General features: G+C 42.4%; 1 protein-coding gene across 3 annotated transcripts in view; it reads right to left on the reverse strand.

The window, feature by feature from the left end:
* LOC127426019 (echinoderm microtubule-associated protein-like 6) overlaps positions 1-27,610 on the reverse strand; it is a 92,488-nt gene that overhangs the window by 34,500 nt on the left and 30,378 nt on the right. For all 3 annotated transcript variants that reach the window (XM_051672447.1, XM_051672448.1, XM_051672445.1), the window contains exons 7-22: positions 27,309-27,510; positions 26,952-27,089; positions 23,612-23,868; positions 23,314-23,523; positions 22,850-23,017; positions 20,054-20,160; positions 19,700-19,800; positions 18,644-18,830; positions 18,083-18,188; positions 15,483-15,576; positions 15,284-15,384; positions 4,331-4,533; positions 3,422-3,533; positions 3,169-3,296; positions 2,601-2,742; positions 2,364-2,516 (exon numbers count right to left, since the gene is read on the reverse strand). In XM_051672447.1, the coding sequence (XP_051528407.1) occupies positions 2,364-2,516; positions 2,601-2,742; positions 3,169-3,296; positions 3,422-3,533; positions 4,331-4,533; positions 15,284-15,384; positions 15,483-15,576; positions 18,083-18,188; positions 18,644-18,830; positions 19,700-19,800; positions 20,054-20,160; positions 22,850-23,017; positions 23,314-23,523; positions 23,612-23,868; positions 26,952-27,089; positions 27,309-27,510 (2,409 nt within the window). The remainder of the gene's footprint in view (positions 1-2,363; positions 2,517-2,600; positions 2,743-3,168; positions 3,297-3,421; positions 3,534-4,330; positions 4,534-15,283; positions 15,385-15,482; positions 15,577-18,082; positions 18,189-18,643; positions 18,831-19,699; positions 19,801-20,053; positions 20,161-22,849; positions 23,018-23,313; positions 23,524-23,611; positions 23,869-26,951; positions 27,090-27,308; positions 27,511-27,610) is intronic.

Below are 27,610 nucleotides of genomic sequence, written 5' to 3' on the forward strand. Positions count from 1 at the left end.
CGCCTCGTTCCCTCATCGGACCTCTGTAGTTTTTCAGGGTCTACAGAGAGCCCCCTTTGAGCTTTGCAGTCAGCCGAGCTTAAGGCACTCTCCTTGAAGACTGCCCTCCTGACTGCACTCACTTCCATCAAGAGGGTAGGTGACCTGCAAGCGTTCTCTGTCAGCGAAATGTGCCTGGAGTTCGGTCCGGGCTATTCTCACTTGATCCTGAGACCCCGACCGGGATATGTGCCCAAGGTTCCCACCACTCCTTCTAGGGACCAGGTGGTGAACCTACAAGCGCTGCCCCAGGAGGAGGCAGACCCAGCCCTGTCGTTGCTGTGTCCGGTGCGCGCTTTGCGCATCTATTTGGATCACACGCAGAGCTTTAGAATCTCTGAGCAGCTCTTTGTCTGCTTTGGTGCACAGCGGAAAGGAAGCGCTGTCTCCAAGCAGAGGATCGCCCACTGGCTTATTGATGCCATAACTATGGCATATCTTGCCCAAAACATGCCGCCCCCGGTAGGGCTACGAGCCCATTCTACCCGTGGTGTAGCGGCTTCTTGGGCCCTGGCCAGAGGTGGGCAACACCCAACACCTTTGCAAGGTTCTACAACCTCCGGGCGGAACCGGTTTCGTCCCAGGTAGTGGCACGCAACACAAGCGGATAAGCCTGGGATAGCCGGCCGGGTGTATTGCTTGCCTCCTTTTGAGCTGAAGACGTGCACTGTTAATTCCCAGTGGTGTTCACAAAAGTTGTTCCCTGGATGACTTCCTCCGAGCCCTGTGGCAGTCAAGTTTTCGGAGAGACTTGCTGCCGGCCCAGTACACGCGCTAACTAAGAGCCTGGTTCTGGGGTAGGTGCTCCGCATGTGGCGGTTCCCTGTAAGGCTAACCCCATGCGATCTATATCTTCCGCCAATTCATTTCCCTGCTGGCAAACTGCGTCTTCCTTGGGCAGAGCCCCTCTGCCCCAGTCTCCATGTTGTAGTAACTCCTCCCCCATTGGGCAGGATCTACCTTGAAGGCTCTCCACATGGTTGGAAAGACCATGTGATGTATTCTTCCACTTAAATATCCCCCCCTCTCTTGGGGCAAGGTGTGGTCTCCGCGGTGTCCTCCCCTTGGGAGGGACCTGGCGGCCCAATCGGCTAATCCCCCTTCTTTTTTAGGGAGTGGAAAAAGAGAAGGGGAAAGAGGCCACGACTGGGTTAAGCCTGTCTCTATCTCTGGGTAGTCAACCAAAAAGGGCTGTTCGACACTCATAACTGTGTTGGGGGAGGTTACGTGTCGACCTGGTGTGCTGGCTATGAGGCACACAGCAAGTCTGCCCACCACACACCGCCAGTTCACGTAACACAGTTCAGCCTTGTGGTGTTTTGTATAGGGACCCCTAGTGTCACTACATCGACACCAACGTCGAGTGAGTGACAGATAGGGAACGTCATGGTTACTGGTGTAACCTCCGTTCCCTGATGGAGGGAACGAGATGTTGGTCCCTCCTGCCACAAAGCTGAACTACCCGCTGAAATGGCCGGACCTTATATCGGCTCCTCAGCGTAAAACCTGAATGAGTGGTTGCATACAAGCTCCTTTTATACCCGTATGTTCGGGGGAGTGGCATGCAAATACCACTCGCCAATTTTCATTGGCCTTTTATCAAAGACCAGAGGTGTCTCGGGCTCCCAAGAGTGACCCCTAGTGTCACTACATCGACACCAACGTCTCGTTCCCTCCATCAGGGAATGGAGGTTACACCAGTAACTGTGACGTTTTGCATTGGATATACAGTATATTTACAAACTATAAAAGTTATTTAAATTATTTGTAAAACTGTAGCATTTGTTTTAAACCCCTTGTATTTGAGGGTGAGATTATGCAACGATGCCACAATATGCATACAGTCAAACCTGACCATGGTGTGCAGCTCCCACACCAAAGTGTAAACTTTCTCACAGTGGGGTTATACTAAGACCTTGATCTGAACTTGAAGTGTGTGTGGGCGTGTGTGTGTGTGTGTGTGTGTGTGTGTGTGTACGTGCGTTCTGCATTGTGGCTGATTGATTTATTGATTTTTATTTGACAAATGTAAAAAAATTGTTCTGTGTTATAGTCCCACCCATTCATTTCCTATGGCGGGTTAAATTTGACCCAAACCGTATAAATGGGGGACTGTTTGATAAAACCACCTAGATTCATCTAATCTAGCCCCAAATCTTTTTTGTGTTCAGGTGGAAATTTTATGAAAAGTCACCAAGCCTTGTACCACTCAGATTAAGGAAACCATTTTTTTTTAAGAAAACAAAAATGATTCAGGTCAAAAATGACCCGAACATTAATTAAGGTTTAAATATCTAAGATTACCGCCCATGTTTGGTGGTTACCTTGAGAGAACCTGATGTCAGAGATGATCTCTTTCCTGTGATGAAATGTCACCATGTCCTCCAGCGTGTCGGCATTCACCACCAGAAAGCTGCCGTCATTTAAACCCACCGCTAAAGCTTTTCCATCTGGAGTGAAGGTGCAGCATCTACCGCCTATACAAACACATGCACACACACACACACACCATTAAACAAATTATTTTGACCTGTCTGTAGAACTTGTAATTAATAATGTACCTTTCTTAAGTTTGCGGACAGCCACCATTCGATGATTAGCTGAAAGCTCCCAGATCCGCAGCGTTTTGTCATCGCTCACAGTGGCACAGAGGGGCAACAGTGGATGAGCAGCCAGACCCCAAACCTCACCCTCCATATGACCCTAAAACACAAACAAACACATATAAAATGCAATGTACAGATTCTGAAGAACTCGCCCTGCTAGAACATACAGCAAAAAACAGTAAAAATGCTTCTATTTTGCATTTCTCTTATTTAAATCAATACCAATTTAAGTGAAATTTGAATTGATTTAGTTATTTGGCAATTTTTTACAAAATATCAGCTCTTTTGAAATGCCGTCCAATAAGATTAGATGACTGGAACTAACTGTTGCATAATCCATGTTATCCCAGCATCTTTCAAAGAGCATCTCATGTGCTTCAATGAAAGCAAAGAAATCTGAGCATCTATGAAGTTAACATGGTCAATGTCACTAATTTTCACATTTGATAAGTGACCAAGAAATAGTGCAGAATCCCTAATATTTTGTATTACATCATAACATTTCTTTGTTATTTATTCACACCTGTACAAGCAAAGTCATGGGGCCGCTCTTATCGATCTCCAGGATCTCTCCGTTCTTGGTGCCCACCAGGATGTGTCCGTGTCCCAGAGTGATTGCTCTGATGGAGGGGTTATCTTCAAGCAACAGTCCTGAATACACATGAGAAATTCGTCCATTGCACAATTTTTGTTTTTGGGTGAACTGTCTTTACAGAGTGCAGATTTCCACATTAGGAGTAATTTAGACATCAGCTGTTTGGTGGAGTTCAACATACCCTTGGATGAAGGTGAGAGTGCCGCCCTCTTGATGGCGTACGTCTTCAAACATCTCTCAAACATGTCATCCCAGAGTTCCACAACTCCATCTTTACCGCCTGTCACAAAACCCTATAGATCATAACACACAATAAATTACAAAAATATGGGTGGTTCTTTGACTTCAAGTCCCAGAGGGTGATTTGTATTAAAATGAACAAATGTCAACTTTTTCTTTTTGTTACATGAACTTTTTACCCGGCCTTCACCAAACAGTTTTGTCTTCCTTTTCAGCACATTATTCATAACTAGCATTCGATCGATATGGGTTTTTCAATGGCCGATGCCCATACTGATATCTAGAGAGCAGGATGGCTGATATAAATGCCGATAAACATAATACAATTTAACAACAGCAAATCAGATTCACACAAAATATACAGAGTGAAACAAACACTTATTTTATGCAATATTTACTCAAATTTGCATACATTTGAAAACAGAAAGTGTTGACTATCCATTGACAAATCTATTGGTAGATTTTGGAACTGAACCAAGGGAGAGTTAACACTTCTGTTATTTGGAGAAGAGAACATGGTTATCGGTTGATGCCAAAAATGATCGGACGATGAATCGGCCTGCCCGATATATCGGTCTACCACCATTCAAAACATTATTCTGTTTGTCAGAAACAAATTACAGAAATGACAGAAATCTCCTGTGATGCATGTACATTCACTGTTGGAAATTGTTATTTAGCTAATAAAAATAAAAAAAAAACATGTTAAAAATGTTTTAACTAGACTTTACTTTCTAGAAGTCTACAGGAACATCCATTTACAAAAATGACACATATACAGAAACTAGTGTGCAATACTTTGCCTAAAACAGTTTTAAAATAAAGATATTTTCATGTTAAAAAAAATCACCTTATCCAAAGAGCACATAGCAAACACGGGGCCATCATGAGCTTTGATGCTCTTTATAAGACAAGTATCTTTCCAGATGTATACGTCGCCAGTCGTCGCCCCAGAAAACACCAGATCCTCTGAGCGCCCGTAGCAGGCGGACATCATGGTCTCATGCTTACCAACATTTCCAAAAATGCCCCTCTTGAATGTTAAACCTCCACCTGCATTGAGAAATATTTTTCATAACATAATTAACATTGGTTCTCAGTAGTCTTTAAAGTTGAAGTGTGTAATTTCTGTTCCACTAGCATCACCAAACAGAACTGCAAAAATAATCGTTGTTTCAAACATATTCCAGAAAACTCTCCCCATCTTCCACTGGCTGAACAAACAGACAGTCCTGCCTCAAACTCACAGCACTGGCTGAGCTAATGTTGCTGTCTCGGGCTAGACTTACTGCTCAAACAGACAGAGCCACAGTGATACACTTTCAGATCAAATCAGACTACAAATGACTTACTTAAAGTTGACTCCGCATATTAAGCTGGGATATGAGAAAGAATTTTAACATTACACATAATAATATAATATAACATATATTACTAACCTTCTGGAACTATAAAAGTCTGCTTTTAACTTTCAGATGTATTGTTAATCACCATAGTACAACAAAAGGCCACATGATGACTTAAAGTTCATCCAGAGTAACCCTTCTAGAAGCAATCATTAATAAACATGTAGAGACAGTTCACAGTGTCACTCACAAAAACACAAAACACCATCAGGGTAACACATGTGACACTAAAATAATGCAATAAAGATGATCTAAACTGCATAAAATATAACAGAACACCCCAATGTACATAACTGAAATTAAAAATAAGAAGAAACATAACTATTTCCATAAAATATAATAAAATGTGATATGTCACGTAGGGACTTCTGGGAACGCACACTTGTTGTTTTTCATAATAATTTTAACAATATTTTACTGTAAACATTGCATGTATTCTCTTGTTAAACAGCATATACATTTTTACCATTATTTAAAAAATAATTTTTTTACAATATTTTACTGTAAAATTACATGCATTGTCTTGTTAAATATATTAACATTTTACCGTATACACTGATCAGCCACAACATTAAAACCACTGACAGGTGAAGTGAATAACATCGATTATCTCATTACAATGGCACCTGTCAAGGGGTGGGATATATTAGGCAGCAAGTGAACAGTCAGCTCTTGAATTTCATGTGTTGGAAGCAGGAAAAATGGGCAAGTGTAAGGATCTGAGTGACTTTGACAAGGGCCAAATTGTGATGGCTAGCAACTGGGTCAGAGCATCTCTAAAACGGCAGGTCTTATGGGATCAAAAGTGGTACAATGTAGGACAACCGGTGAACCGACGACAGGGTCATGGTCGCCCAAGGCTCATTGATCCGTGTGGGGAGCGAAGGCTTACCCGTCTGGTCTGATCCCACAGAAGAGCTACTGTAGCACAAATGGCTGAAAAATGTAATGCTGGCCATGATAGAAAGGTGTCAGAACACACAGTGCACCGCAGCTTGATGCTTATGGGGCTGCGTAACCGCAGAGTGCCCATGCTGACCCCTGTTCACCACCGAAAGCACCTACAATGGGCACGTGAGCATCAGAACCGGACCATGGAGCAATGGAAGAAGGGGGCCTGGTCTAATGAATCATATTTTCTTTTAGATCATGTGGACGGCCAGGTGCGTCGTTTACCTGGGGAAGAGATGGCAGCAGGATGCACTATGGAAAGAAGGCAAGCCGGTGGAATCAGTGTGATGCTCTGGAGGTAAAACTATCTGTTTCATAATGGATATGTAGAATATGGATCCCCACGCACTACAGTCTTGGCTGATCTCTATAGCCAATGTTGTAACAAACTTAATTTCTAGATATTATCACAAGTTTTGCATTGGATATACAGTATATTTACAAACTATAAAAGTTATTTAAATTATTTGTAAAACTGTAGCATTTGTTTAAACCCCTTGTATTTGAGGGTGAGATTATGCAACAATGCCACAATATGCTTACAGTCAAACCTGACCATGGTGTGCAACTCCCACACCAAAGTGTAAACTTTCTCACAGTGGGGTTAGACTAAGACCTTGATCTGAACTTGAAGTGTGTGTGGGCGCGTGTCCGTGTGTTCTGCAATGTGGTTGATTGTTTTATTGATTTTTATTTTAAAAATTAAAAGAAATTGCTCTGTGTTATAGCCCACGCATTCATTTCCTATGGCGGGTCAAATTTGACCCAAACCGTATGAATGGGGGACTTTTTGATAAAAACCACCTAGACTCATCTAATCTAGCCCCAAATCTTTTTGTGTTCAGGTGGAAATTTTATGAAAAGTCACCAAGCCTTGTACCACTCAGATTAAGGAAACCATTTTTTTATTAAGAAAACAAAAATTAAGGGGGGGCCTGGGTAGCTCAGCAAGTAAAAACGCTGACTACCACACCTGGAGTCGCAAGTTCGAATCCAGGGCGTGCTGAGTGAATCCAGTCAGGCTTCCTAAGCAACCAACTGGCCCGGTTGCTAGGGTGGGTAGGGTCACGTTGGGTTAACCTCCTCGTGGTCGCTATAATGTGGTTCTCGCTCTTGGTGGGGTGCGTGGTGAGTTGTGCGTGGATGCCGTGTAGAATAGCATGAAGCCTCCACACATGCTAGGTCTCTGCGGTAATGCACTCAACAAATCACGTGATAAGATGCACGGATTGACATCTCAGACGCGGAGGCAACTGAGATTCATCCTCCACCACCCAGACTGAGGTGAGTCACTATGCCACCACGAGGACTTTGGAAATTGGGCATTCCAAATTGGGGAGAAAAGGGAGAAAAATATATATATAATAATAATAAAAAAATAAAACAAATTATTCAGGTCAAAAATGACCTGAACAGCGATGGGCCAAATTGTGATGGCTAAACGACTGACGCAAAGCATCTGCAAAATGGCAGTGTGATGCTCTGGGCAATGTTCTGCTGGGAAACCTTGGGTCCTGGTATTCATATGGATGTTACTTTGACACATACCACCTACCTAAAGATTGTTGTAGACCACGTACACCCCTTCATGGCAATGGTATACCCTGATGGCAGTGGCCTATTTCAGCAGGATAATGCGAACTGCCACACTGCACAAATTGTTCAGGAATGGTTTGAGGAACATGATGAAGAGTTCAAGGTGTTGACTTGGCCTTCAAATTCCCCAGATCTCAATCCAATTGAGCATCTGTGGGATGTGCTGGACCAACAAGTCCGATCCATGGAGGCCCCACCTCACAACTTACAGGACTTAAAGCAGATCTGGGCAACTTAAGGCCCGTGGGCCGGATCCGGCCCTCCACATGGTTTAATGAGGCTCGTGACTCATTTATAAAAGTATTTTTTTTTCATTGGATATTTCAGTTCCCTATCTGTCACTCACTCGACGTTGATGTCGATGTAGTGACACTAGGGGTTACTCTTGGGAGCCCGAGACACATCTGGTCTTTGATAAAAGGCCAATGAAAATTGGCGAGTGGTATTTGCATGCCACTCCCCCAGACATACGGGTATAAAAGGAGCTGGTATGCAACCACTCATTCAGATTTTCTCTTCGGAGCCGAACGGTCATGCTCATTGAGCTGAATAGCACTGTTCATTCACCTCTGCTGGATCTGACGGCGCATTTCAGCAGCTTCTCCCTCCTCTGCACTGGTGCACTGCAGAGAACGCCCCTGGGCGCTTCGGCAGAAAAACTAGAGAGTATATCTTCTGAAAGAGCATTTTTCCCCTCTAAAAGAGTATATTTCTCTAAAAGAGCGCACACGGAACGTCTTTTTAAAGACACGTCTTTCTAAAGATGACTTTCCAATCGTGTGTTATTCCTGGTTGCGGTCGTTTTCTCTCAACTTCGGATGGTCATGATCACTGTCTTTCGTGTCTGGGCACGACCCACATGGAGGCAGCGTTTATGAATGGTTCATGTTCTCACTGCGAGAACATGACCATGGCAACGTTGCGGTTGCGGCTTGCTTTCATAAGAAAGCAAGCCACCCCAGCAGCTCCCCGCCTTGCTCCTTCTACCTACGGGTATGAGGTCAGCACGGCTAGCACTGGGGTGATTTGGGGACCTCAATGGGATCGTCTCCGCCGGGTATCCCCCCGCAGACCTCCCATTCCCCAGCACGCTCGTCTGCCCCAATCGGGCTTCCGGATGTGTTCGCTGGCTTGTCGCACGGCGAGTCTGGCTACTTGTTCGGGGCCCCCGAAGATGATGAGCTCTCGAGCGCAGCATCGGAGAGCGGGCTTGTCCAGTTGGACGCAGAAGCCTCAGCTGGGCTTCCCCCTTCGGGGACGGTCGCCCAGTCACAGGCCAATGCCGAAATGACAGACATGCTTTCCCGGGCGGCCGCGAGCATCAGGGTAGAGTGGAACCCTCCGCTCTCCCCTGAACCCTCGTGGCTTGATGATTGGTTTCTGGTCTCGCGGCGCCGCTCAAAACAGCCGTGCCCCGCTCCAGTGCCATTCTTCCCGGAAGTGCATGAGGAGCTGACAAAGTCGTGGGAGGCACCTTTCACTGCCCGGCCCCGACTCTGCAATTCCCCCGCTCTCACTACCCTTGATGGCGGGGCGGCCAGGGGCTATACGGTGATTCCCCCGGTGGATAAGGCGCTCGCGGTGCACTTATGCCCGCAGAGCGCCGCCACCTGGCGTGGACGCCCTTAGCTCCCGTCCAAGCCCTGTAGGCTCACGTCGTCCCTGATGGCTAAAGCATACAGTGTCCGTCTGCTCGTCACCAAGGGTGTCCCCCTGCAGTGACTGCACCGGCTCCGCCGCAGCCCGCCCCTTCGGCCCGGCCCCGGCGTGGAGCCCACTGCAGGAATCCGACGCCACCCGTCTCACAGCCAGCGCTGAAGAACCCACGGAGGTCCTCGAAGCACCCCTGAGATGGGCAACCCAGGGACGAGGGAACCCACTCACGTGGAGCTGGTAGGAAGACCACTCCATCCCCCGGTGGAGGACCGGGTGGAAAACCTTTTGTTTCCTTTTCGTTTGATTTCGCCGCACGCCCAAGTGGCTGCGGTACTCAACAGTTCAGCAAAAGAGCGGCTTCCTTTCTCCCTGGGTCAAATACCGGTGTGTACGGTCGTCACCACAACTACCGTCCACTGGCTTTTTCTTGCAGGATCGGTGCTCCAGCGGTGACCTTTCCGCCCCTGAGCGCCCAGCTGTGGCACACAGCCGCCCCCGATGTGACAGCCTCCATGGGTTACGAGGACAGGCCTCTTCCTCCCCCGTCTCAGGCTGTTCCGGGGTGGTCACAAGGAGCCAGATAAGTGCTTCGATGTCCCTAGACTCAGCACGGCCATGACGTGCTGTGGCACCTCGCACTCCGCCCCGCCGCGAGACCCCACCTGCCGGTACGTCCGACGACGTTGTCCCCTTGGTCTCCCTCGCGTGGAATTTGGACACATGGCTTGCGCTTTCCAATCCGTCGCAGTGGTTGGTCCGGACCGTCCGACTCGGCTACGCGATTCAGTTTGCCAGGCGCCCGCCCAGGTTCAGCGGTATTCACTTCACCTTGGTCAAGGGCGAAAACGCTGTCAGGCGAAGGACGCGATAGAACCTGTCCCTCCAGCCGAGATGAAGAAAGGGTTTTACAGCCCCTACTTCATCGTACCGAAAAAAGGCGGTGGGATGCGGCCAATCTTGGACCTGCGAGTACTGAACCGGGCTTTACACAGACTCCCGTTCAAGATGCTGACACCAAGACGCATTCTAGCGAGCGTCTGGCATCAAGATTGGTTCGCGACTGTAGACCTGAAGGACGCATACTTTCACGTCTCGATCCTTCCTCGACACAGACCCTTCCTGCGGTTCACATTCGAGGGTCAGGCGTATCAGTACAAAGTCCTCCCTTTTGTCCTGTCCCTGTCTCCTTGCGTCTTTACGAAGATCGCAGAGGCTGCCCTTGCCCCATTAAGGGAGGTGGGCATTCGCATTCTCAACTATCTCGACAACTGGCTAATCTTAGCTCGCTCTCGAGACGTGTTATGCGCACACAGGGACCTGGTGCTCTCACACCTCAGCCGACTAGGGCTTCGGGTCAACTGGGAAAAGAGCAAGCTCCTCCCGGTTCAGAGCATCTCTTTTCTCGGTTTGGAGTTGGACTCAGTCTCCTTGACGGTGCGCCTTACGAACGAGCGTGCCCAGTCGGTGCTGGCCTGTTTGAAGGCGTTCAAGCAGGGAACAGCGGTTCCACTGAAACTTTTTCAGAGGCTCCTGGGGCATATGGCATCCTCGGAGGTCGTCACCCCGCTTGGGTTGATGCATATGAGGCCGCTTCAGCACTGGCTCCAGACTCGAGTCCCGAGATGGGCATGGCACCACGGGACACACCGCATGGCCATTACGTCGGTCTGTCACCGTCTTTTCAGCCCTTGGACCGACCTCTCATTTCTACGAGCAGGTGTTTCCCTAGAACTGGTCTCCAGGCACGTCGTGGTAATGACAGATGCCTCCAAAACTGGCTGGGGCGCTGTTTGCAACGGGCACGCAGCCGCTGGCCTCTGGACGGGTCCACGACTGCATTGGCACATCAACTGCCTCGAGTTACTGTCAATTCTGCTCACCCTGCGGAGGTTCCGGCCATTGATCCAGGGCAAGCACGTGTTAGTTCAGACGGACAGCATGGCAGCAGTAGCATATGTCAACCGCCAAGGCAGTCTGCGCTATCGCTGTATGTCACAACTCACCTGCCGTCTCCTCCTCCGGAGTCGGCAGCACCTCAAGTCGCTGCGAACCACTCACATCCCGGGCAACCTCAACACTACACCGGACGCGCTGTCATGGCAGGTTTCCCTCAGGGGAGAGTGGAGACTCCACCCTCAGGTGGTCCAGCTGATTTGGAGTCGATTCGGACGGGCACAGGTGGACCTGTTCGCCTCCCAAGAATCCTCCCACTGCCCGCTCTGGTACGCCCTCACTGAGGCTCCCCTAGGCATAGACGCGCTGGCACACAGCTGGCCCCCCGGACTACGCAAATATGCATTTCCCCCAGTGAGCCTGCTTGCACAGACTCTGTGCAAGGTCAGGGAGGACGAGGAGCATGTCGTCCTGGTAGCACCCTACTGGCCCACCCAGACATGGTTCTCGGACCTCACGCTCCTCGCGACAACTGCCCCCTGGCGAATTCCCCTGAGGATGGACCTTCTTTCTCAGGGATGGGGCACCCTCTGGCACCCGCGCCCAGACCTCTGGAATCTCCATATCTGGTCCCTGGAAGGGACGCAGAAGACCTAAGTGCAGTGGTAGACATGATCACTCAGGCTAGGGCCCCCTCTATGAGGTGCCTGTATGCCTTTAAGTGGCGTCTATTCGCTAAGTGGTGTTCTTCTCAACACGAAGACCCCCAGAGATGCGCAGTCAGATCAGTGCTTTCCTTCCTGCAGGAGAGGCTGGAAGGGAGGCTGTCCCCTTCCACCTTGAAGGTGTAAGTTGCTGCCATAGCAGCACACAACGACACAGTTGACGGTAAGTCCTTAGGGAAGCACGACCTGATCATCAGGTTCCTAAGAGGTGCCAGGAGGCTGAATCCCTCCAGACCGCGCCTTGTTCCCTCATGGGATCTCTCCGTAGTTCTTCAGGGTCTACAGAGAGCCCCCTTTGAGCCTTTGCAGTCAGCCGAGCTTAAGGCACTCTCCTTGAAGACTGCCCTCCTGACTGCGCTCACTTCCATCAAGAGAGTAGGTGACCTACAAGCGTTCTCTGTCAGCGAAACGTGCCTGGAGTTCGGTCCGGGTTATTCTCATGTGATCCTGAGACCCCGACCGGGATATGTGCCCAAGGTTCCCACCACCCCTTTTAGAGACCAGGTGGTGAACCTGCAAGCGCTGCCCCAGGAGGAGGCAGACCCAGCTCTGTCATTGCTGTGTCCGGTGCGCGCTTTACACATCTATTTGGATCGCACGCAGAGCTTTAGAGTCTCTGAGCAGCTCTTTGTCTGCTTTGGTGCACAGCGGAAAGGAAGCGCTGTCTCCAAGCAGAGGATCGCTCACTGGCTCGTTGACGCCATAACTATGGCATATCTTGCCCAAAACATGCCGCCCCCGGTAGGGCTACGAGCCCATTCTACCCGTGGTGTAGCGGCTTCTTGGGCCTTGGCCAGAGGTGCCTCTCTAACAGACATTTGCAGAGTAGTGGGCTGGGCAACACCCAATACCTTTGCAAGGTTCTACAACCTCCGGCGGAACCGGTTTCGTCCCAGGTAGTGGCACACAACACAAGCGGATAAGCCCGGGATAGCCGGCTGGGTGTATCGCTTGCACATAGTGCCTTCCACCTCCTGTTGAGCTGAAGATGTGCGCCGTTAATTCCCAGTAGTGTTCACAAAATTTGTTCCCTGGTTGACTTCCTCCGAGCCCTGTGGCAGTCGAGTTTTCGGAGAGACTCGCTGCCGGCCCAGTACATGCGCTAACTAAGAGCCCGGTTCTGGGGTAGGTGTTCCGCATGTGGCGGTTCCCTGTAAGGCTAACCCCATGCAATCTATATCTTCCGCTAATTCGTTTCCCTGCTGGCAAACTGCGTCTTCCTTGGGCAGAGCCCCTCTGCCCCAGTCTCCATGTTTGTAGTAACTCCTCCCCCATTGGGCAGGATCTACCTTGAAGGCTCTCCACATGGTTGGAAAGACCATGTGACGTATTGTTCCACTTAAATATCCCCCCCTCTCTTGGGGCGAGGTGTGGTCTCCACGGTGTCCTCCCCTTGGGAGGGACACCCCCCGACTAGACCTGGTGGCCCAGTCGGATAATCCCCCTTCTTTTTTAGGGAGTGGAAAAAGAGAAGGGGAAAAGAGGCCACGACTGGGTTAAGCCTGTCTCTATTTTTGGGTTGTCGACTTGTCCCCAAAAAGGGCCGTTCGACACTCATAACTGTGTTGGGGGAGGTTACGTGTCGACCTGTTGTGCTGGCTATGAGGCACACAGCAAGTCTGCCCACCACACACCGCCAGTTCACGTAACACAGTTCAGCCCTGTGGCGTTTTGTATAGGGACCCCTAGTGTCACTACATCGACACCAACGTCGAGTGAGTGACAGATAGGGAACGTCATGGTTACTGGTGTAACGTACGTTGGAGACGTTGGTCCCTCCTGCCACAACGCTGAACTACCCGCTGAAATGGCCGGACCTTATATCGGCTCCTCAGCGTAAAACCTGAATGAGTGGTTGCATACCAGCTCTTTTTATACCCGTATGTCCAGGGGAGTGGCATGCAAATACCACTTGCCAATTTTCATTGGCCTTTTATCAAAGACCAGAGGTGTCTCGGGCTCCCAAGAGTGACCCCTAGTGTCACTACATCGACACCAACGTCTCGTTCCCTCCATCAGGGAACGGAGGTTACACCAGTAACCATGACGTTATCCTGCATTGGGAACTAACGTGCCTCCACAAGGGTTTAACATCCTCAGGGTTGCCAGATAAGAGATGCAACACCCCCAATTTGAGATTTATACTTGCACAAATTGGAAATATTCCGCCTACTGTTATACTTATTTTGTGCAATCTGGCAACCAGGCACGTGAGTGCCCTCTTTCTAGCTCTCACTTTCCCCTTTGAACAAACTTAGCGATCTCTAGTGCAATATTCTTCTCAAGGAAAAGTGTTATACGGCCACTCTGTGTCCATTCTTGAGGCTGCCTTGTGATGTTTGGTGCTACTAAGTTTGCAGGTAAACCTTCTCAGTGATGAAATTAAATATAAATGTAGATCTCAGCATCATTGACACGCGGAGGGGTGCTTTATTTAATTAAATAACTCTAAATAGTTTCAATTTTTACAGTATGGTTGTTTTTTAAGGAAATGTGTTTTGTTATGCATTCTATGACTGTTGTAAATCCCTTTTATTTGCAATTATATGTGACTTAACTTGTTCCCGATGACAGAATAAGTGATATAGTCATTTATTCACATCGTTGTGACTCACTGAACTCTAAAAGCTCTTGTTCATGTTTAATTGATGAAAAACTGTAAAGTTTGCAAAACAGCCATATCGGCTTTTGAGAGCTGAATATGTTGTGACAGATTCTCCTTACAGTGATGTTTCAGAGAGAGGAAATTAACAGACAGATGGGGCAGAAATACCCTTAGGAATTGTTTCACAATAAGAACAAATCTGAATTATATTCAAATTTTAAAGACATTTCAGTTAGGGGAAAAAAAAGCACAAAAGTTTCCAGGCTGCTTCTACTGTATGATCGCTTGAGGAACTATTCGCTGAATTTGCCCAAGTTTATGAAGTTTGTATATTTGAAAAATGTTGAAGAGTTTTGTTTGAGGCATTAAGTAGCAAGTAAATCTCTACCACAACTGTATATTCCACTTTGCCTTCAAGGGATGTCAGTGAAATAATTGTTCCTTAACTTGGGAACAATTTGGACTGGTCAGACATTTTAACCACCAACCCACCTAACAGGGAACGTTCCAACAACTTTGGCTAAAATTATTTAAAGGTTTGGAACAAATGTTGTAAATAAAACGTTACTGCAACATCCTTATAACGTTATTAACCTTAAAAAAAAAAAAAAAAACGTTCTACTAACGTTAAGAAAACTGGACATTTTCATGTTCCCACAACCACAATGTTATGTTTGGAAAATGTTTTAAGACATAAATTTGCTAGCTGGGAAATGTACACGTTTTCTATAAAACATCTGTTATGATGTCACAACTTTACGCTGAAATTTTTTGCGTTATATTTTGAAAGAGCTACAACTTTGTTGCAGGCCGGTCTATTATTGTGGCATGATCATATTCAGAGTTACCCGCTCCTAAATGCCACATAAAAAGCGAACTGTGGGCCAGACTTTATGCTGACAGTTAAAAAACAAGAGTCACTGTTGTAATTTGGGTTACAATGCATCATGTTTTACTTTAACATCCTTTACCTGTGTGCAGCCAGAACTTGATGTGTTTCATGCCCACCGTGACAAGTTTATCCATGCGGAACGGATTTCCTTTCACCACAAAGATCTTATCTTTGTGTCCTCTACGGCAGAGAGAGAGAAAGAGAGAGCTCCTTGACTGAGCTAATTTTATACATATATACTGATTATTGAATGAAATTGTTGAAAAGTTCTGTTTTACCTGGATTTGGCCAGTTTTTCACCTTTCTTCCAATCCCAGATGACTATAGAGTGATCTTCATCGATGCCCACAGACACCAAACTCTTGCCATCCGCTACAGTGTGAAGTAACAGAATGGGATATACACAACTAGTCATAAGTTTGGAAACACATTGTCATTCTTTACTATTACTATTTTCAACATTTTAGAACAATAGTGAAGGGAGTTACAAAGTAAACATATTAACATTTTAAACAGTATTGATGGAGTTCCCGTGTGTGCTGGACACTTGTTGGCTGCTCTTCCTTCAATATTGGCTCCAACTGGCCACAACATAAAAACCACCTGCCTAATATTGTGTAGGTCCCCCTCGTGCCGCCAAAACAGCACCAACCCGCAAATCAGAATAGCATTCTGAGATGATATTCTTCTCACCACAATTGTACAGAGCGGATATCTGAGCAGTTATCTGAGTTATATATATATATATATATATATATATATATATTCTATCATAAATATAGCACACATGGGAACTCCTTCAATACTGTTTAAAATGTTTATATATATATATATATATATATACTGTATATATATTAGTTTTGAAAAGAAATTCTATTTGTAAATATAGTTGCAAGCAGCAATTACAGGGCCAAGCACACCAACTGCAAGTAAGAAAGTATGATTAGACATCACTGATTATGATTTCAAGAAAAACGGTACAAAAACCTAAGTAGAACTGCTTATATTACAACACAATTCATAATAACTTTTGACCAATAGGTGGCACTTTCACCAAATGTATGTGGTGCGGTCAGGGTGTGGTGACATTGATTCATGTTAATATGCCAAAACGTTGCCGAGATACAGCCTCAGATCCTTTTAGGAGTCTTGCCATCTATTTCATTGATGTGTTATTCAAAAACCCTTGGCCTATCAAAAAGCTTTTAATATTTTTTTTGTCGTGAGTATCTCTTGATGATACACAAAATATTTCATGCAAATCGGACGTACAGCCAAGGAGGAGTTCGAAAAAGTAGGCTTTCAATGAAATTCAAAATGGCAGACAGGAAGTATGGCCGACCATGCCAAATTTGGTATCATCGTACTTGGCATGACCCAATGAAGCTAATGGCACAAGTCTCATGTTAATTAAACCAATTTTTTTTAAATGTTATTAGTATAGTATATAATTTGACCACTAGGTAGTGCTGTTCCCAAACTTTTTGAATACCTTTAGGACATGGCTTCAATGGCACATACCAAATTTCATAATGAAGCGCCAATGCATTTCTAAAATGCAGCAATTTAAGACAAAATTCAAAATGGCCAAGGCCTAATATGCATGACACAGAAAAATTGGGTATCATCGAAGTTTGTATTTCTTAAGGAATTTAAAGAGACCAAACTATTTAGAAGTTACAAGTAAAAATAGCAATTTTTCATATTTTTTGACCACTAGATGGCGCTGCGTTGAAACTGTGCAGGTACCCTGAAATCATGCTTGTGTTGACATATACTAAATTTTGTGCAAAGATACAGCCTCATGTCCATTTTGGCATGCTTACCGTCAAATACGTTGATGCAGTATACGAAAACGGTTTGGTCTATCATCATGAATTCCATAACTTTCGGTCATGAGTGTCTCTAGATAAACTTGCTAAATTTCGAGCGAATCGGACATATGGTCTTCAAAATTCAAAATGGTGGAAAATCTAGTGGGCGGAGCTTCGAAATGTTTGCAAGGATTGGGACTCGGCATGACACAAGGTATCAGAGGAAAATAGAATTTAGTTTCTAGGCCTTACGGTTCAAAAGTTATTGGCCAAAACGTGTGTGCAACTTTGAACAGTTGGTTGCGCTAGAGGGTTTGAGTTAGAGACCCCAAATTTGGGTCAGTTACATTTGAGAGTATCCTCTATCAGTGTGCCAAATTTCCTAACTTTCCTATGTATGATACTATGGGCTACCATTTTTCTTCAAGTCTATGAGCGGAATAATAATAATAACATTAACACTAACAGATACAATAGGCGCCAACTGTACGCACCTTCAGTGCTTGGCCCCTAATTCTATTGTAAAGAGATTCTGAAAAACATAAGTTCAATCAAGTGTGTCCAAACTTTTGCTCAAAATTTCCACAGTTCACCAAACATTGATGGAGATGGCTTTGATTACATTTAGGTTTACTCAAACTCCAAAGTTTCAATGTCAGTGGTGTTACTCAACAGATCATTATCCTTTAAGAACCCCGAAGAGCTTTAGAATTTTTTTTTTTTTGTTTGCTCATGAACCTTGAGAGCTCTTGGTGGGTCTGATAGCTCTCATAATTTTGGTGAAATCTGTCTAAAATTCAGAAAACTTTTTTGTCAAATTTTACAGTGTTTGTGGTGTTACTCATATTCAATACATATTTGTCATTAAAAATGGTTAACATCAGTAGCTATTTTATGGTTCCACAAGCTAAAATGGCTGTTTGTTCGTTTTTGACTAAATGTATTTATGTTAACACTTGATTTGAAAAAAATGGTAAATCACTGCCAAGTATAGTACCACAACAATTGACTAAAATCTCAAAGGTTTCTCAGCTGGTTTTGTTAAATGTGAGTTAGGGTCTGACCTGTGAACTCTAGGGCACACACCCCTCTCTGATGTTGACCCTTCAATAAAGATAAACACTTGAGTGTTTGGATGTCCCAGATGTGGATAGCTGGATCTCGACCCACCTGAAACACACAAACACACAAACATGCCAATTCAACATGTACAGTAAGGCAATATGATCTGAATTTAAAACACCAACCAACAAACAAAGTATTTTTGTAATAGAGTGCAACAGTCTGGTTCTGGTACATTTTCTCCATAAGGGAATTGATTATTAACGATAACTTACCAACCTTTATGGGATTGTAGTTCATTCCCTCATTAAAGACGTTAAGTTCGCAGTATCTTTGTCTTTTTGCACAATTTTCAAATACTTTTTTGCTTCAAATGAAAGCTTGTAATGTTGTGATTCACCTCAGAGTTGGTTGGTTTGGTTCATGGCTTACAACTCTTTTATGAAGGATTTTATAAATCCCTATGGAAAAAATGAATGGTACAAATCCTTTCGGAACCAAGATGGCTGAAAAATTAGGCGGGCACTGTTGCGCTTGATTATTGGAATCAGTCTGCTCTTTACCTGTCCACTTGCCACATAGTCTTTGAGCGGGTGTACAGTAAGGCTCAGGATATCATCATCATGACCGAGGTAAAACCGCTGCGCGTGTTGCTGTCTGTTATAAACCACAGCTACAGCCGCTACATGATACACAACCTCCCCAGCTTGAGTATAAAAGAGATTATTCCTGCAGTCACAACCCCTGTACCTGTGAGACACAGAGAGAGAGACCATTAATAATCAATCGTGAGGAACATCAGTTATGAAGAGGGGCCCATTTGTGCCATTTGAGAAATCAATAAATATACTGTAAGTTAACAGATAAAAAGACTCATCAGTTAGATGAATAGAAAAACAAACTGACAATATGACAATCAAATTAGCAATTAATAAAGAAATGATGCTTGCTAAAGTAGCAATTATTGTTCCCCGTACTTGTTTCTCTGAGTATTATGGCGCATTACTCGTCCCGCTCCACTTGTACTAAAGACACCAATGACACCTCAAATCATGTGTTGAGGAGAGCTATGCAGCCTTGAATACTTGATTCTAATTGGTCGATCTCTGCATTCTGTGGTCAAATATTTTTGTGAAATGAGAGCTAAAGTGTATAATCGGCCATTGTCGAGAGCAACCCATTTCCTACACTGCTGTGCCAGTTTCATGTCTCTTGTTTCACACAAATTTTAATAGCATCGTTTGTTGGTTCGTTTATTTTTCTCTATGTGAGTAAAAGTCGAACGTTTTTATGACTTGTCATGAGCTTGGGTTACACTCTGCTCTCTCTTTTTTCTCATATAATAAGTAGAAATTGTAATAAGCATCACATCGGGGTCCTGATTACCCTGTCAGGGTTTATTTTGCGATAATGACCGTCTGACCGTACATTATCCTATCTTGTTCTGCTTGTTCTGTTGTTTAATTAATTAATTCACTTTCATATGATTGTTTAGTGGCACAAATTGACCCCCATAGCTATGCATAACATTGAATGTGAGTAATATGTAGAATTTCATATACTATTTTGCTCACAATAGACAAACACACATTTAATTTCAGTCTGACATGTAAATTTACCCGTGGACGAACTGCAGGCGAAGCCCCTCGTCTGGAGCTTTCTGCCTCTTTAGAGATCCAGCCAGTTTCTTTTTCAACTGAGGAAGATCTTCCTTATACACCTGCGGGATGTTTGGAGAAGAGTTATGGGGTAAAATCCACTGAAAACACACTCAGATAGAGAGAATGAAGCTTAAAGGGCAACAACGGGAAACCAGCCAGCCAATCAGCTGTAAAAATAATGAGGAACAGCATTAAGGCAGTGGAGCATGTATGTTATATAAAACACTGGCCACCGGCCACTCCATATAAAGACAATTTCATGTCTCTGTGGGAGAAAAGACTGTATTTCGTTGGAGTTTTAAAGTCTCTTGCCTGTCGCTCGTAGTTCATCTGAGCCTCCTGTTCAATGTCGGAGTCCAGCTCAGGAACGTCGGACAGGTCGGAGTCCGATTCACTGCTGTTAGAGTCGGCATACCCTTCTGTATATGGAAAAACAGTTGTATATGCCGTTTTCTTTGTATTTTTTCTGTTTTATTTCATTCCAATCTTTCAAACTAATGATTAACATAGGCGTCTTTATACTAGTGACACCATTTTTCCATTGCCAAATTTGTTTCCCTAATTAGTTATAACAAGTAAGGCTCACATCGAGACATGTTCCTGGCATTTCTGTATTTGTATAAACAACCTTATTTAGATAGCAAAATGTGATTGTAATTTAAAGTGCACAATAACTGTAGTCGGTTAGATCAAATAGCCACAATCAGGCTTTGTTGTAGTTCTTAACTAGGAATTCCGCTATTTTTTAAATAAAGTTGAAACAACTCAGACTGTATGCTTTAACGGAAGTATATACCATCGATAAACAACCTCGGAGCTCACAGTAGGTCTGTCTGTAAAGTGTGTTTTGTTTGTAAAAAAAAATACCCTTATTGAAAAATTTGATTTTTACTTCAGGAATAGAACTTTTCCACTCTTTAATCGTGACAGGCCTAATAACAACGCAACACTCCAAGGAGGAGCAGCATGTTTTTATACACCATGTCAAGTGTAAAAGAATGTCAACTTTTAAAAATGTTTGTCGAAACACCTGTATTAGGTTCTTTTCATTGCACTGCGTCTACATTTTTTAGCGCATGAATGTGTTCCGTATGATTGGCCCTAATTTACAATGAAAAATATATAGCATAAAACAAATTAAACAAACATTGATTAAAATAAAATATAATGGAGTGACTATTTACACTAGGTGTAAATAGCACCTGCCACACAGCGTGGCTATTTGCACTCCAATAGTCTGGTGGAAACACAGAAATGAACCATTTAAACTCTGAAGTTGTTTTTAAAGATTTCCTGTTACCCAAAATTAAAGGCTTGTAATTCAACAAAAAACAAGAAGGGTCAAGTGTTTGGTATCATTGTAAAGAAAACGTTTCACATTTTTTAATGATATAGTCTATTATAAATTCTGAGACTCTCAGCCTAAGAAACTGCTGAAAAGTCACACACAAAAATTGAGCCAAAAATGTACCTTTTTTCATATTTTTCTGATTTGACATTATATACCTCAGCGTGTAAATAAGGCGGCTCCAAAAAACTGCTTTTGTTTTGTTCCCAATCATGTCAACTGTATCTGAGACAAATTTTGTGTTGATACGACAAAGCAATCAAAAGTTTAACATTACAAAAATAATTTATCATAGTGTCCAAAAATGTCTCCAAGTGTCCAAAAGCCTCTCCAAACAAACAGAACATAATAATTGTACATAAGAACTAATTACACATGCAAACACAATTAAAGGTTTCATAGCATGCAGACATGATTTTAGTAATGAGATTTTACAGAATGAGTTTCATTCTGTGCCATTTGAGTCATCATTGAGTCTGTGTCATGTGCTTGGCGCTATCTCCTGGTGGCCATATGTAACATTGTGCTTCGTGTGGATTATCTAATGATCTATGCATCCGATTACCTTGTGTGTGGGCTCGTTTGAAAGATAATCACCTATAAATAATGTTATGTGATATTTTATGTTCTGTTTAATTTTCGAGAAGCTATAAGTGAAAACGCGGCATATAAGCAACACCAATATAATTGTCAAAGACTTAGCTCTTACTCGCTATGTTTTTGTCTGTGAGTAAAACTTTCCAACAACATATGACACATGGCTATTCGATGATTTTGATGTCTATACTGATTGCAGTAATAAGTACAGTGCACATTTTTTTAAATATAAATTATCAAAACACAACACTTCTGATTTGTCTGAAAATTTTGAAGCATTTGTTCAGTTTTGGTCATAATGTCTGCATGCATTGGAAATTAGAGCTTCTAAGCTTTCAAACGATTCCTATTTTGTGTTGGTCAAGACGGTTTTTTCATGGACTGGCCCATCCGAGCTTAAAGGGTTAAAGACAAACAGCGCCCCCCTAGTGTCACTGCAGTGGTGTGGAAAATAACAACGGTGTAGATGTGGGGTTTTTTTGTGTTCAGACGACCCGGGTTCGATTCTGCCTTTTGTGTCACGTTTTGCCATCCCGTTTCCTGTCTCCACTCTTAATATTTCCTTAAATACAACTTAAAATAATAAATAAAAATTCAAATAAAGATTGATTTTCTCGCAGTGATTTAGTCACAATGAAGATGGGGGGGTTGAGAGAAAGGTTTGATCCGGGTAAAATAAACCACGGTTTTACTATAGTAATACGGTAGTAATAATTTTTTTGGGCGGAAGCCATATTTTTAATGCGCTAAACCATGGTGTTACTACAGTAATATGCTGTTAATATAGTAACCATGTTTAATTTTGTGTTTACTATGATTTTACTACAAAATACTGTGGTGATACTATGGTAACTGTAGTAAAACCATGGTAAAAAAATTTTAAGGGAAGGTTAGGGTTAGGTTTAGGGGTAGGGGTTGGTGAAGGGTGTCTGTGGGACTCTACATAAGCACAATAAACATGCTGCAGTGATGCCACTATACCTCTGGGATCTGAACCTACAACTTTTCAGCTACTATAGTCCATTATTTTAACCAATAAACCATTAGGATTAAGCAATTTTACTATAATTTAACATAAGCTTAATCAGGTAAGTGACTCAGTTGTATTCCAGTCTTTTTAATACTCATTTCTACTGAGTGAAACTATCAGTGGATGACATCACCTTGCAGCAGTGGCTCCAGAACTCCATTCATGACTCCCTCGGGCAGAAATCTCCACTGGAACACGGAATGATCCGCTCCGCCCGTGCTCAGAACCCACTGCAGGTCATTTGACCAGCGCACATTTGTCACATGGGCGGAATGGCCGATGTATTTCTTAAATTTGGCAGCTGAAAAAATTATGTTTGTATTTGTTAATGTACGGGTGAATCTCAAGAATCATGTTTCACCTTAAAAACAAAAGAAATTAAGTAATAAACTATGTTTCGTATAAAGAAAATGAAGCCTATTATATTACCATTACCAATGAAACAGGGTGAAACAGTCATGAAAATACTGTCAGAAATACTGTCATTAAATAAGACCCAAACATGTTTTTGAAAGGCTTCATGAGATACTGGTTCGATAAGTCTGATAAGGCTGTGATGTTGACTTTCATCTGATTTGTTGTTGTAAATCCTCTCACCTTTTTTAAGGCAAGGGAATCTGAAGAGTTTGACTAGGCCGAAGTCGTCGCCCGCCACTAAGACAGCGCTGCTGTAGTTGGCATCCACAGAATTGATGTCATTGACGTTGGAATATTTGGGCCAGATTCCATTCACCTCTGGACCGAGAACGCAAGTCCACGTCATCCAATGGATCCCTTTGGCTTCTTCCTTAGGCAGGAATTTACCAGCTAAAAACAGAAAAACACTCATTTATTTTCTTTATTTTTCTTCATTCGCCCAGAACTATCCCTTTAATCAAAAATGTTACACACTTACTTGGCATTCTGTAGAAGAATCTTTCCCCTGCTCCGTCGTTGGATTGCAGGAAGCGGCTGTCCACAGACCAGTCCAGATGAGTTATGAAGCAGGTTGACTTGTTGCACTCTCCCACTTTTTTATAGCGTTGAGCCACAGCGTAGATATCCACAAAGCCGTCGTTGGAGCCCACGGCCAAGTAAGATCCATCGGGAGAGAACTTGAGCTCATGAATGACCTCCTTCCTGTCCTTGATGTGGACCACCTCTGTCATGTCCCTAGAAAACAGGAAAACACCTCAGTTTGTGCATATCATAGTGTTAGGAAAGCTATTATGAAACTGTATCTTTTTTAAAGCAGTTACTATAGTCAACTATCTACAACAGTATAGATACAGATTTCTAGATTTGATTTGATTCTGATTCACAAGCTCTTGATTCGATTTCAATTCTCATATGATCTGATTCGATTCTGATTCATTTGGGTATATTTTAATTATAATGTCCATTTTGCTTACATTTGTAAATTACATGCTGTAAATTACACAGGGAACTCTCTAACTTGGTATATTATGAAAATATTCATTATATATTCTATATATTTGATAAAAAATCAGATTTCTGTCTTATTCTATGAATGGAATCCACATGATATCAGTAAAAAAACACTGTTATAACAACTCAGTTATGACTGGAAGCAAGATATATGCACTAGATAATGTGTAATTTGTCATGTTTACATTCTGCATTAATGGTGCTAATGCTAATGGCTAATGCAACATGCAGCCAAAATCACATGACGTGGTCTTGGAAAATGCTTCATAAAACCCCAAAATTTTAAGTTATCATCCTCAAATTTGAAATAGAACTTGAGCTCCATTGTTTTTCTATCCACAAACAAGGTCAGTGTCATATATAATTTCATATAAATATGTTAGGGAAAAAAATAGCTGATTACTTTACAATGCATTTGAGCTTTTCTAACTATTTTTCATCATTACTTTTATTCATTCTAACTTTTGAACATCAAGTGTGTACTTTCAAAAGAGACCACACTTATGCCTGTAATGCAATGGAGTGATGAACTACAGCCATTGTTTTTGGGTATGTCTTTTTAAGGCTTGTGCTCAAAACAAGAGGTACACATTGCAACAGGAATTATTTTAATGATTTTAATTATTTTTTTATTTTTATTAATAAGTATTATTAATTTATTATTTAATTAATATAAATATTTTATATATTTTCTTATTTTAATTAAGAATTATTTTAATTATTATTAGGCTGCAATAACAATACCAATACCCAATGTTACTAAATTACTAATAAGTTATTATTTTCTTGCACAATTACAATCCTACGGAGCCCCTTAAAGGACAGGGTGGGAATTTGTTTTCCCCTCGTAATAAATTTAGCATGGTTTTACTACAGTAACTATATTTTAACCATGATATTCTTTGTGGATCCATAGTGATAATATAGGAAAATGAAAATTGGTAATAAAAATCATAATTTTGTGGGTATCATGATTTTACTATGCAAATACCATAGTTTAACTATGGTTTAACTATAGTAATATTGTGGTAACACATTATTTACTAGATTTTTTAATCTTGGTTTCATACCTCAATACATACTAACACATTTTTAAAATCACATTTTTAAAATGAATGCACTATGAAATAACATGAAGTATAAGTGAACAACTGTATTTTTATTGACTAATATTATCAAAGATTAATAAATACTGTAAAAATATTTTGTTCGTAATGATACCTAATGCATTTATTAATGTTAACAAATGTAAACTTATAATAAAGTGCTACCAATATAATAGTTTTTGGCATAAAACGTTTTTTCTATAGTAATATTGTAGAAACTATGAAAAGTAAGTTAAGTAACCATGTTTTTAGGCGGAAACCATGCTTTTAATTCAGTAAACTGTATCCATATAGTAATCATGGTTTTACTATAGATTAACCATGGTTAATCTTGTGGTTACTATAGTTTAGTAAAATCAAAATAACCACAAAATTATGATTTTTATTACCATAGTTTTTCTTTTCCTGTATTAGTACAATGGGTTTTCTATGAATAATTAGGTTAAAATATGGTTATTTTAGTAAAACCATGGAAAATGTATTGCGAGGGAACGCAAAATTATTGCGAGGGAATGCAAAACAATTTCAGAAAACATTTCCCGCCCATAAGGGCTCCGTAAAATCCTGCTCAACCTTAATATAATCTGCCTGTACATGACTTTATGTATATTTATTTGTACAAATAATCAAATAATTCTGAATCACAATAATATCAATTTTGTTATATGTGAAATAAAGTCTCTCTCAGCTAATGATGTATATTATACAGGAAAGCTTCTAACTTATTCATTTTACACAGGGCACTAAATTAACCCATGAGTTAGTTCCAAAAAAAATTGTATTTGCTAACTGGCCATAAACACAAAACAACAACAACAACAACAACAACAAAAATGGTTTAATGGGTCAATGCTAACTGGCCATAAACCTAAAACAACAAAACAAAACAAAGCAAAAAAACAAAAACAAACAAACAACAACAACAACAACAACAACAACAACAACAACAACAACAAAAATGGTTTAATGGGTTAAGGCTAACTGGCCATAAACCTAAAACAACAAAACAAAACAAAGCAAAAAAACAACAACAACAACAACAACAAAAAATGGTTTAATGGGTTTGCTAAATGGGCAAAAAAAAAAAAAAAAAAAAAAAAAACGTTTAATTAGTTTGTTTACTGGCAATAAAACATGAAAACAAAACAAAAACCTGCAGGGCACTAAACCCATGAGCTAGATCCCAAAAATGTTTATAAACCTAAAACAAAACAAAACACAAAATAAAGCAAAAAAAATAAAACAAAAATAAAATAAAATAAAATAATGGTTTAATGGGTTAATGCTAACTGCCCATACACCTAAAACAACAAAACAAAGCAAAACAAAAACAAACAAACAACAACAACAACAACAACATAAAAAATGGTTTAATGAGCTTGCTAAATGTGCTAAAACATAAAACATAAAAATAAAAAATAAAAACAGTTTCATTGGTTTGTTTACTGGCAATAAAAACAAAACAAAACAATTGCTATTTATTTAACAGAAACCAGAAACACAACCAAAATGGAAAGATAATCAAACTGAATCAAATCACAGTCAAAATAACTGCTGTGGATTCATCAACAAATCATAATGGTAAAACTTCATCAGTTTATTTGCTGCCTTAAGTACTGATTTGGACACTGATTGCTTTGACACTGAGGTACCAGATCTGGTATTGAACAGAGATCAACTTTGATTTGAAGCCCATCGTACCTCACACGCAAAACAGTGAAAGATCCATCTTTCATGCCAAGAGCGAGCTGAGAGCCGTCGTTGTTGAAAGAAACACTGCGTACGGCTTCCTCCATGTTACAGCGAGCGATCAGCGTGTGTTCGGACAAACTCCACAATCTGAGTGGAAAAAGAAAGCAAAGGTTTGAAGGAAATCATGTATGGACATGCTTTAATTTGCATCGGGAATTGTGAACAGTTGGCATTCCTCACCAGAACAGAGAATGGAGAAAAATAAACCGCTTCACGACAAGAGTCCTGATCGCCCGGTTTGAGTTTATTTTGCGATGATGGCCTGCTGACTGTAGATTATCGCTTACATTTGAGGAGTCAACTTACCGTACAGATCGGTCGTCGCTGCCCGTGACTGCCAGGGGTTGTTTGGGGTGCAGGTCGAGTGCCCAGAGTTCCCCCTCAGAGTGACCCTGCATGATCAACAATGGTTTATCTCTGTCCCGCACCATCACCTCAAAGATCTCACTGTCTTGAGTTCCCGCCAGGATCCGGTCAGCTCTCCAACACACGCTGCGGATAGACAGCCCTGAGAGAGAGAGAGAGAGAGAGAGAGAGAGAGAGAGAGAGAGAGAGAGAAAGAGAGAGAGAGAAATTCTGATTAATCAGGAGTCGTCAATAAAATAATG

Source organism: Myxocyprinus asiaticus, chromosome 35 (genome assembly GCF_019703515.2).
Source record: "Myxocyprinus asiaticus isolate MX2 ecotype Aquarium Trade chromosome 35, UBuf_Myxa_2, whole genome shotgun sequence".
NCBI classification, from domain to species: Eukaryota; Metazoa; Chordata; class Actinopteri; order Cypriniformes; family Catostomidae; genus Myxocyprinus; species Myxocyprinus asiaticus.